General features: G+C 41.3%; 1 protein-coding gene across 2 annotated transcripts in view; it reads right to left on the bottom strand.

Annotated features, from left to right (window-relative positions):
- Positions 1 to 9,284: 9,284 nt before the first annotated feature.
- The window catches only part of LOC117363851 (aldo-keto reductase family 1 member C1 homolog), a 46,362-nt gene continuing 43,595 nt past the window's right edge, over positions 9,285 to 12,051 (bottom strand). For both annotated transcript variants that reach the window (XM_033952306.1, XM_033952304.1), the window contains one exon: positions 9,285 to 9,778. In XM_033952306.1, the coding sequence (XP_033808197.1) occupies positions 9,736 to 9,778 (43 nt within the window). In that variant the 3' untranslated portion in view covers positions 9,285 to 9,735. The remainder of the gene's footprint in view (positions 9,779 to 12,051) is intronic.

The raw sequence follows: 12,051 nt of genomic DNA, 5'->3' as shown, positions 1-12,051 counted from the left end.
CAACAGAGAACAACCTTGGGGTCATCTTTGACTTGTCTCTCTTCTTCTCCTCATACATCCAACAGACTGCTAAAACTTGTAGTTTTTTGTACATAAGAACATAAGAATCGCCACTTCTGGGTCAGACCAGTGGTCCATCGTGCCCAGCAGTCCGCACACGCGGCGGCCCTTGGTTTAAAGACCAGTGCCCTAACCGAGCCTAGCTTTACCTGCATACTTTCTGGTTCAGCAGGAACTTGTCTAACTTTGTCTTGAATCCCTGGAGGGTGTTTTCCCCTATAACAGCCTCCGGAAGAGCGTTCCAGATTTCTACCACTCTCTGGTTGAAGAAGAACTTCCTTACGTTTGTACGGAATCTATCCCCTTTCAATTTTAGAGAGTGCCCTCTCGTTCTCCCTACCTTGGAGAGGGTGAACAATCTCTCTTTATCTACTAAGTCTATTCCCTTCATTATCTTGAATGTTTCAATCATGTCCCCTCTCAGTCTCCTCTTTTCAAGGGAGAAGAGGCCCAGTTTCTCTAACCTCTCACTCCTCCAGCTCCTTAACAATTTTAGTCACTTTTTCTCTATAATATTGCTAAAATCCATCCTTTTCTTTCTGAGCATGCTGCCATGACCCTCATCCATATTCTCATGACCTCTCGTCTGGATTACTGCAATGTGCTTCTCATGGGTCATCCACTAAGCCATATCTCTCTCCTTCAATCTGTTCAAAACATTGCTTTGCGCCTTGTATTCTGCCAGGGTCATTATACCCACATTACTCCTCTCCTCAGGTGGCTCCCTATCTCCTCTTACTGATGTTCAAGTGTACTCGCTCTGCAGCTCCTCCTTATCTCGCCTCTCTTATTATTCCCTATACTCCACCCGGGAACTCCATTCATCAGACATGTCCCTCCTGTTGGTACCGTTCTCCTCTACTGCCAATTCCTATCTCCGTCCCTTCTACCTTGCCTGGAACAACCTGTCTGGCATTTGAAGTTGCATTTAAATCGTAACCCTACCAACATATCTATTGTCATTCCCTCTATAGTACCCTACCACCCCTTCAGCCTCCTCTAATTCCCTACATGAGTACAATGCTCTGGCTCCCCCTAGGCCCTGCTCAAAAGAGCTTACAATCTAATTATGACAAACACACAGGCCAAATCTCATGCATGTCCAATTTGCAGCATTGTGTGTGCCTGATAGCATTATAGAAATACCAAATTGTTGTTTTCGGTCATTCTTGGAGGGGGTGGGGGATGTAGGGAGTCATGTTTATAGCTTTAACAATCAAAATCTTGGGTAGAGGCTTATGAACTTGGGCTCTGATTCATTTAAGTACCTACTAATGCCTCTAATTCCTACTCATAGGTGTATCTATTACCAGTCTTTTCTCTCCCACCTCTCTAGTTCCCTTCACATACTCTGACCCCAGCTGACAGCAGAAGAATGGAGTTGGTGACGCGGTAGGTCAGGTGTTTCTCTAGCCTGTTTTTCCTGTTGCCAGCATCTCTCCCAAAGTACACAGGTCAAACTGATACTGTTTGAACTGTGAGGACAGGAGTGGCACTGGCAGAGATAGAACAAGTTAAAGAAGTCTTCTTGCACCTTCCTACTGTCATCTGGCATTGGACAGCCTCGGGGCAGAGTAGCGAGGCAGAGGTGATATGTACATGAGAGGGAAGCAAAAGTAAACATTGACCCTGGACCCTGGAGACCAACAAAATTTTGAACAGTAGTGCAAAAGTGTTTCTTTAAATTAAAGATAAGATCTCTTTCTTCACTACTTAGCTCCAATTCAATTAACATTAAACTAAACTAAACTAAACCTTGGGTTTGTATACTGCATCATCTCTACATTCGCAAAGCTCGACACGGTTAACAAGGGTTAAGGTAGAAAGGAACTCCAGTGAAAGGAAGAGACAAAATGAAGAGAAAATTTAGGACAGAGTAACCAGAGAGAGGAAGAGTTACATTTTTGAAAATAACCAGGTTATTCATTCATTGGTAATATTGACCCTTGACTACTGCAACTCTTGATACCCCTCCTGATGTTTTATTCCCTTTATTGTTTTCTTCTTTTCAAAATTATATATTTTGTAACTTTATCCCTTCACTCCCTTCGTATTCAGTTCTGTCTGTTCGTCTAACCCCTTTTCTTATTAGTTGCTTTTTTAATTTATATGTTGTATGCATATCTTGGATTTTAATGTTATTCGCTTAGTAAATTATGTTTAAGCGATTCATCAAATTTCTAATAAACTTGAAACTTAATAAACTTGAAACTTTCTACCAGAGCATTACTCAAAAAGAGATTAGGAGACTGCAAGTTATACAAAATACTGCCATAAAAATCATCTTTAACGCTAAGAAATTTGATCACGTCACCCCGCTCCTTAAAAAAGCTCACTGGTTACCTATTTCCCACAGGTTTACTTTCAAAACTCTTCTTGCTTTCAAGGTTCAATCCAGTCATATTCCCTCATTCATAGACAGATTACTGATCCCCTATGAATCTCAGCGGTCCCTACGCTCCTCAACATCTTCTTGCTGTTCCTTCCGTTCAACAGTCGTTTTGCGATACAACATGCAAAACAATCTTTTCAGTTACAGCCCCCACATTGTGGAATGCCCTACGAGACAAGAAACCAGCCTCATAAACTTTAAAACTAGCCTTAAAACATTTCTTTTCAAAGATGCTTCCGAGATCTATTGCTAAGGCTTTTCGCTCATGAGACTCAGACAATTGGCTTAACATTATTGATTTATTTTTAAAATTTCTATTAGAGCCTCACTATTGAACCAGAGGATGCAAACCGACAAATTCTAACAAATCCAGGAATTCTAGTCTGCAAGGTTTCCCTTTCTGGTGCAATATCACAAACCTTACTTGATCTATGGCTTTATTTTGGCTTCTTCTCTGCTCATCTTACGATTTCTTGAATTTGAACACTATTTTTACCTTCACCATCTCTATTGTGAATCTATTTTCTCTGTCTCTTTCTCTCTTAGGGCAAGATTCTCAAAACTTTAACGCAGTCGCTAAACTGTTTAGCCTGCACGCATATTAGCAGCAGGTTATCAAAATGGATTATCTCTGTCTTTAGTGAGGTTTCTAGCAGTCTCTGACAATGGCATGCAAATGTGCTTTTTAACGTTGAAATGAGCCCCTCTGGTGGAGTCTTATCAATTGCCGAGGCATTTTCGAAGAGTGGCGTCAGATTTTGGCGGCAAAAAGCAGCGGCTGGTCTGGGGGTGTATCTATATATTTTATAAGTGGAGGGTAGTAAAATCTTGCTTCTTTTGAGTTTATCGGAGAGACAGGCATGTTTCATGCATGCTTGTTAAATGCCAACTTTTCTTCTTGAGCGTGCGTATGATACCCTTGTCTTGTGTGTTTCTGGCTGTGGTTCTTGATTACATTTTACATAAGAAACAATGACAAGATTTACCTGACTTATATTAGTTTTTGTAGAGAAAGGCAGGGCATGTTTTATGCGTAATTGATAAAAGTTGACTTTGCTCCTCCCCTCCCCTCCCATTCGTCCAATAGCTCTTGTCTGCCTATGATTGACACACCGCTTACAGCTTACATGACGCCACTGATGTTTTACGGCAGGGAAGATTCACAAAGCATGCTGGGATTTGTTCTGCGATTCCAGAATTCAAAATTCCGGTAGCTTAGAAGCGTTTATGAGCCACTTGTATTTTGTGCAAGATTTGTGTTAAAATATGGATGGTGCTTCTTATCTTCTATGCTCAGACAACGCCCGTGCTGATTTGCATTGTGTTGCTTTCCAGTGACATGCGCACAATCACACCTCTTTCCTTGTATATTCTGCACATGTGCCGGTCAGCGACTCGATGCATGTAAATTGAGTGAATCTCCCCCGCTGTCCGCCGACATCATTTGCATGTGAGATTTTTGGAGAATGTCTCGCTTTTTTTAAATTCGCTATCACAACGGCTGCGTTAGCAGACCATCGCTTTGTAACGCGGGTTTTTGAGAATCTTGCTCTTAGTTCCTTCTATGAGACAACAAGCTTTCTCAATCTGTCTCAATTAACTATTATGACTTCCATCTCATCCCTGCTAGTGCCTGATTTGCAGATCCCCCTTCAGTGTACTTCTCCAGGTCAGTTTTAATCTTCTTTATCTGCCTGCTGATTTTCATTTTAGTGCCATTTTGGGATAAGAATGATCTTTCTTGGGAGAAATGTGTCCTATCAACCAGACTCTGCCTTCATTTATAAGATCTTGTAATTGTCTGGAGTTGATTTTTATCAGTATCTCATCATGTGTGATGTGATCCAAGAAATTCACACCTAAGATTGTCCTCGGGTGAAATACATGTAGTTTCTTTCCTATCTTAGTTGATATCAGCCAGGTTTCACTGGCATACAATGCAGTTAGCAAATCAGTGCAGCTGAGCTGGCAGGACTTCCCAAAGCAGCTTTGGGGGCTTCACCTGCCGGCTCAGCTGATTGGAGGACAGCAAAAAAAAAAAAAGGTGACCCCTTTCTGCTGACCCCCCCATCCGTACTTCTCCAGGTCAGTTTTAATCTTCTTTATCTGCCTGCTGATTTTCATTTTAGTGCCATTTTGGGATAACAATGATCTTTCTTGGGAGAAATGTGTCCTATCAACCAGACTCTGCCTTCATTTATAAGATCCTGTAATTGTCTGGAGTTGATTTTTATCAGTATCTCATCATGTGTGATGTGATCCAAGAAATTCACACCTAAGATTGTCCTCGGGTGAAATACATGTAGTTTCTTTCCTATCTTGGTTGATAATCTGCCAGGTTTCACTGGCATACAATGCAGTTAGCAAATCAGTGCAGCTGAGCTGGCAGGACTTCCCAAAGCAGCTTTGGGGGCTTCACCTGCCGGCTCAGTTGATTGGTCGGCATGGAGGACAGCAAAAAAAAAAAAAAAAGGTGACCCCTTCCTGCTGACCCCCCATCCGTACCCAAAATTCCATGGTGATCTAGTGGGGTTAAAAACTTTATAGTATGTGATTTGAATAGAGTGCATTTTGTTATATTACTTGTTTGTTCACTTGATTGCACTATATATTTGATTTAAAAATGAATAAAGAATTAAAAAAATAAATAAATCTTGTAGCACCAATTCCACAGTGGTAGAAGCAGAGGCTAAAAAGTATATAATACATTCAGAGAGAAGTTCAAAAATCAGGTCTGACACAAAGTGGGAAATTCTATAAAGATAGGCACCTAAATAAATATGCACCTAAAGTTAGGTGCCTAACTTAATTAGAAAATCGGCTTCAATTATGAGCTTTAACAAGCTCTTAATTGGGAAAAAAAAATGAATTGGGTGATAGGCCCTCATCTTCTCAGGTGCGATGCTGCACAAGAGAGGCGCCTATCACCTAACTCCAAAGTAGACGTGTTTAGGGACGGAGAAGGACTTGGGCACTGCTGGGCATGACTCTCTAAAGCAGTGGTATTTAACCCATTCCCCCCCCGATCGTCAATTGGGCCCCACTCCGATCTGCAACACGCCTCCCCCCCCCACCATCGATGGAAAGTAAGACAAGCAACGCGGGTAAGAAAGGCAACGGGAGCTGTAATTGTGCAAGCGGTGCTACTTGCCCAAAGCTTCCCTCTGATGCTGCTTCTTGTTTCCGCCTGGGCGCATGGTGGGGTGGGGTAGGGCAGGGGGCCCAGTAGGGGTTTTGTCAGCAGAAAACCTGAAGTCATAATGCCACTGTACAGATCCATGGTGAGACCTCATCTCGAGTATTGTGTTCAATTCTGGAGACCACACTACCGGAAAGATGTGTTGAGAATTGAGTCGGTTCAGCGAATGGCTACCAGGATGGTCTTGGGGCTCAGGGATCTCACGTATGAAGAAAGGCTAAAAAGACTGCGGATGTACTCACTGGAGGAGTGAAGAGAGAGGGGGGACATGATTGAGACCTTTAAGTATATCACGGGGCGTATAGAGGTGAAAGATGATATCTTCAGTCTTACAGGGCCCTCGGTGACCAGAGGACACTCGCTGAAAATCAGGGGAGGGAAATTTCAAGGTGATGCTAGGAAGTACTTCTTCACCGAAAGGGTAGTCAATCATTGGAACGAGCTACCTCAGCAGGTGATTGAGGCCAACAGCGTGACAGATTTTAAGAGAAAATGGGATATTCACGTGGGATCTATAGGGGAGTAAAAGTCAGGGAGTGGGTCATTGGTATGGGCAGACTCGATGGGCTATAGCCCTTTTCTGCCATCAATTTCTAATTTCTATGTTTCTAGTGTACTTGTGTACCTAGGGGCCCTCGACGAATTAATCCTGCCCTGCCCTGACGACTGGGTTCAATACCATTGCTCTCAAGGACTTAGGTGCTTAAAATGTAGACCTTTAAAACCTTGGCCTACATTACATGCACCTACGTGTGATTGAAAGGAGACAGGCACCTACCACATAGACACCTATCTTTTTAGGCACCATTTACAAAATTTTCCCCAATGTCTCCTTGCTTAAATTCAGTCACCTCACTGAACCAATAAAAGTGAATTTACAGAATCGTGATCCGAGTATTTGCCATCAAGGAGTAGAGGCTCAAGGTGTTCTTCATTAATCTCTGATTATAAAAATAATCCATTATGATTTTTAAAAATGCCAAATCTCAGTAAAGCCAGCAGAGGTCTTCAAATATAGCAACCATTTCTCTTTTGGTGTGAAATTTTATGTCCCTGCAATCCACCCAATGCTCATATGCAAGTGATCATCTATATAAGCAAGAGGCTGGACCCGTATCACAGTCAGTGAAACCAGAATTTATTTGTGAGAAGCAATATACATAAAATGTTAGTGTGTAAAGTCTAAAGGATAACTGAGCATTTAAATTCAGAGATCTGTGTTATGGGGAAAAAATGTTGACAGAGGGCACTTCATTCCACACTTTGTGGTTCATAGTGCAGCGACTTAGACAGGAGACTTCAACCCATTCTTTTTTTGTGTTTACTTCATCCAGTCTGGTTTTCTGATACAACATGTGCCATCAGCAGGGACCCCTGAGGAAGGAGTGTTTCTTCAAAACACAGACTGTGTTGGGTCTGGTCCATTTGAATATTAGAACCAGTTCTCTGGATTTATTATTGCTTATGTATTTGTTTTATATGTGTTGTGCATGTTTTTAAATTTTTTGCATTTTAAATAAATTCCTGCACCCTGCACCCTGCACCCTGCCCTGCAGTTTTCCCTTGTTTTGGTTTCGCATTTTCACTGCAAGCCCCGTTGGCTTTTCTTGTTTTGCAGTTCAAGATATGCCATCGCCAAAAGACATGGACAAGGTAGAGACGATTCCCAAAAGAGAGCATCAGAAATGTTATACAGCCCACACCATTAAAGCACACACAAACACATACTGAAGGAACAATTGATAAACAATTGATAAAATTGATAAAGAGGAAATAGCTGTCTAACTTCAGTTTGCATTGCTGTTCACCAACCCTATGGATTCCAATTGTTATCCATCAGGTTTCCTTGTAGATATACACTTTAGGACCCCTGAGGAAGCAGTGTTTTCTTCAAAACACGGACCATGCCGGGTCCGGGTTCATCAACCCTTTTGGATACAAACTGTTTTATAATCATATTTTTAATGATCGTTCATTAAAGACTTGGCATCTTGTACACCATTACTGCGGTTTTTGCATTTGTTTTTCGATTCGATATTTTACTGCAGTTCTGTTGGATCCTTAGCTTGTTGTTAACTTCAGTAAAGTGCCAGAAGGAAGAATTTTTTTTTTATTTGAATGAAAAGCTCAACGGTAAGGGGTCGTCTTATAATGTAAAAGGGAGGGTGGTTAAAGAATGCGAGAAAACGCCTTTACAATTTCTGATAGAGCTGGTAGAAGGAAGCTGGAGGACTTCAAGCAGGCATGGAAGAGACACAAAGGGCCAGATTCTAGAAATGGTGTCCTAGTTAGACGCCACTAGGCACCTCAATTGTGGACAGCTAGTGGCATCTAACTAAAATCCACATGCACCCAGTGCGCCCATGTGCAATTAGCTTAAATGGCATGGTAATTGTCCATGCCATTGAAGTTAATTTTTTATTTTTTTAAACCCAGAGTTCCATGCGGAACTCAGAGCAGTGCCTAGTGATACCTAAATTGAGGCGCCCTCCAATTCCTAATGAAGCCTACCTGAAAAGTAAACGTGGTTAGAGATGGAGAATAGACGTGGTTGACTTAGGTGTTGCTAGGTGGATGAGTTAGCAACTGGTATAGGGTTCTAGATTTTCCCCGCCTTGTTCTATTCCAGCCCTGCCCCATTATGCCTCAGCCCTGCCCAATTTTTCCTCTAGTCCCTCCCACCCACCCCCACAAAGCCTCATCTTTCTTTCTCAACATCTGGGCGGCGTCTGGAGGACCTCTGTGCATGCGCAGATGCATGTGACATCATCCAGGCATGCTCAGAGGCCCTCCAGATGAGGCCAAGAGGCCAGGGATTTCAAAAACCCAGACAAACTGCCAGGTTTTGGAAAGTCTGTCCGGGTACTAAGACAGTCCTCTAAAAAGAGGACATGTCCAGGTTTTCTCAAACATCTGGTAACCCTACGCTGGTAAATTAGGCTGGTTAAACTTGGTCTAATGTACTGGAACATACCTCTACAGTGCCTAGCAATGCCTAAGTCCACTTAGGTACCACAAGGCATAATTCTATAAGCGACACCTAGTGGTTGATTGACAACTGTGCAGAGCGGTGTCTACAATGTAGGTGCACTTAGACTCCATTTATAGAATCTGACTCAAAGAGTCATTAGTGCTGAAGGAGGGGGGAAGAGAAGAGGTGAGGAAGAGGGTTAGTTCGAGTACTGTTGACTAAAGTTCAATATATACAACAAATGTCAAAACTGACTGCCCTTTGGAGAAATCAGATACATAGTTATAATACCATTTGGGGTACATATGAAACTTGGATTAGCTCCCAAGGGAGTATTCCCATTGAATTTTTTAATTATAACTTCTTATATTTTTATACCGAATGATACGGGGTGGGAGGGGGGAGGTGGGGAGGAAGGGAGGGTTGAGTTCTAGAATATATATAGATGATTTGATATTTTTGTATGTATCAAGGAATAAGACACATAATGAATCAATATATTGCTCTATGTAGGTACTTGGAGGGCCTCAGAAAAATTAGTTAATGTCTTATTTAAGAAATGACAATTTTGCATGAGGTAAAACTCTTTATAGTTTATAACTCTTTCCTTTTGGCTAAATCTTAATAATAATATTGTAATTTATAGCTAAAGAGACATAGGATCAAGAAACTGTTTTATTTTACTTTTGTGATTATGATAAGCATACTGAAGGCCTCAAAATAGTACCTAGCGGGCCACGTGTGGCCCCGGGCCACGAGTTTGAGACCACTGATTTAGAATGATTGAAGTCTCTTACTGACTTTAGATTGCGGAAAGAATGAAAATCTCATATATGACAGTTCTTTATGATAAAGACTGCTTTCTACATTATACTACTGAAATAAATCACAGAATTTTGCCTCTGTGTTGACCTATATTGCTTAAATGATTGCTTAGTTCTGCTTATTTTTTAAGTTCATTTAAGTGCATTACTAACATTGATGCAGGAAAGAGCCCTGAAACCACCACCCTGCTATAAGCAACAAATCCGGTGAAAGACTCGGTTCCGCAGGCCAACCAAATCAGTTCTCCAAGTATAAGCAGCCCCTGCATAACGTCGTGGAGGTATCTCCTTAATATTCATCATGAAATGGATACTGAGGATGCTTTGAAAATCTGCAAGAGAAGAAATCAGAAGGTAAGTTTCAGGTCACTAAGAACTTCAGCATTAAAGGGAAATCTTTTGTAAAAGCAGTTCTTCAAAAATCTTGAGGAACAATGAATTCCCCTCCAGAATTTATTTTGTAATGCCATTCTCATTTCATCCTGATCATTCCATACCAAGTTCCAGCAATTGTATACAGTATTACTTGTGACCTGTGTCAGGTTTTTAAAAAAAATTAAAAATGATGTTTTCCAAGAAATCAGAAATATCTGCTTTTCACAGTTGGTGAACAATGGCATACTTCATGAAAATATTGGACCCAAACAGTGTCTTAACTAGGGAAGTGAGTATCTTGTACTAAAGCAACCAGGCACATAGGTCCCAATTCTAGAAATGGCACCTAAAAATTAGACACTGAGGAATGCATAGTGTCTGTCAATCTTCAATTAGGCCAAAGGGCAGATCAATTTCCATTCAAAATTAAATACATGCATATTTATATTTCCTCTTTCACATGGATCATGCAAGGTATAAAAATAAATCACAGATGTGAATGCAGTACTCCCCTGAAATTCGTGGGGGTTCCATTCCAGGAATTTCAAAAAACCGCGAATGTGGTTTAGGAGCTGATCGAAGGCAGGAGAGGGCAGCTGGGGCGCCGGCGGGTGCTGAAAATCATTTGCGGTATTTTCCGACTGCCTCTTCCTGGTACTAAAGTCAGGCTACACCAATCAGGAGCTGCTTTGACATGCCAGATAGAGTGTCAAAGCAGCTCCTGATTGGTGTAGCCTGACTTTAGTACCAGGCAGAGACAGTTGGAAAATACAGTGGTGCCTCGCATAACGAACGCCTCGCACAACGAACGCTGCACACAACGAACTTCATGTCTTGATTCACACAACGAACTTCGTTTCACACAACGAACTTCGTTTCACACAACGAACTTCGTTTCACACAACGAAGTCGCCCGAGCTGCCGATGTATTGCATCCTTCCGCGCAGGCAGTCGTTAGTCACTGCGCTTAACTGCCCTCTCTCACTGTATACAGTCGTCCTTTTAAGATAAACTCAATATTTTTTATATATCATGGCTTCTAAAAAAAGCAGGAAGGTGATTTCTGTTGAAATGAAACGGGAAATAATTAGAAGGAGTGAATGTGGGGTCAAACAGTGTGACCTCGTCAAAGAGTTTTTCACCATTTTGACAAATTTATGTTTTTTTATGTCATCTTAGCATATTTTATGCTGCAGAACGAATTATTTTTTTTAACATGTATTGTTATGGGAAAACGCGTTTCACATAACGAACTTTTCGCATAACAAACTTGCTCCTGGAACGAATTAAGTTCGTTGTGTGAGGCACCACTGTACTGCAAATTACTGAGTCCGTGATTCGCGAATCGCAAAGTCACTGGGGTTTACTGTACAACAGCACAAGCTTAGACAAGAACTCAGGGGAGGAAAAAGCCTCAGAACCTAGCCCCTCTCACCCCACAGGGTGATATCCTCATTGGCATATAAAAACCTCCCCAGGTGTCTGAAAAAGCTCTGTGCAGTGCAGTGAAAAACGTTATCAGCTAAGTTGATTTATTCATCTATCTTTTAAATAAATATTTTTCACTGCACCGCACAGAGATTTTTCAGACACCAGGTGAGGTTTTTTTTTTTTTTTTTATGCCAATGAGGTTATCACCCTGAACACCTTGAACCACTATTGTGGGGTGGGAGGGGTTAGGTTCTGAGGCTTTTCCCTCCTCTTGAGTTTTTGTCTAAGCTTGTGGTGTTGTATTCACATATGTGATTTATTTTTGTACCTTGCACCATCCATGTGAAAGAGTTATTGATTATTAGTACTGGATTTTCACTACATCTGTGTTATTAAGGCAATATATTTATATTTACTCAACATGAGAATATGAGACCTTGCTCAAAAATCCTCATGAAAGCTTCTAAGAGATATTAATAGAATTAAATCAATGCCAAGACACTTTCAAAAGAGGTTCAAATTGCATATATCTGTATAAATTTTGTAACAACCTCACTGGGTATTATCAACTCTAACATGGTGGGTATATCATGATGCTTATGATACTCAGAGCAGGGGGATTTCCAAGTAATGATAAACATATTCCTGTGGTTAGCATTTCTCTAGAAATCAGATTCAGACCAATCAGATATCAAGATGTCCTAAGGACATAAGAACATAAGAATAGCCTTACTGGGTCAGACCATCAAGTTCTCACGGTGGCCAATCCAGGTCCCTAGTACCTGGCCAAAACCCAAGG

This window comes from Geotrypetes seraphini, chromosome 7 (assembly GCF_902459505.1).
Source record: "Geotrypetes seraphini chromosome 7, aGeoSer1.1, whole genome shotgun sequence".
Taxonomy (NCBI): Eukaryota; Metazoa; Chordata; class Amphibia; order Gymnophiona; family Dermophiidae; genus Geotrypetes; species Geotrypetes seraphini.
The sequence above is the reverse complement of the archived record's forward strand: the minus strand, read 5'-3'. Positions and strand labels throughout refer to the sequence as shown.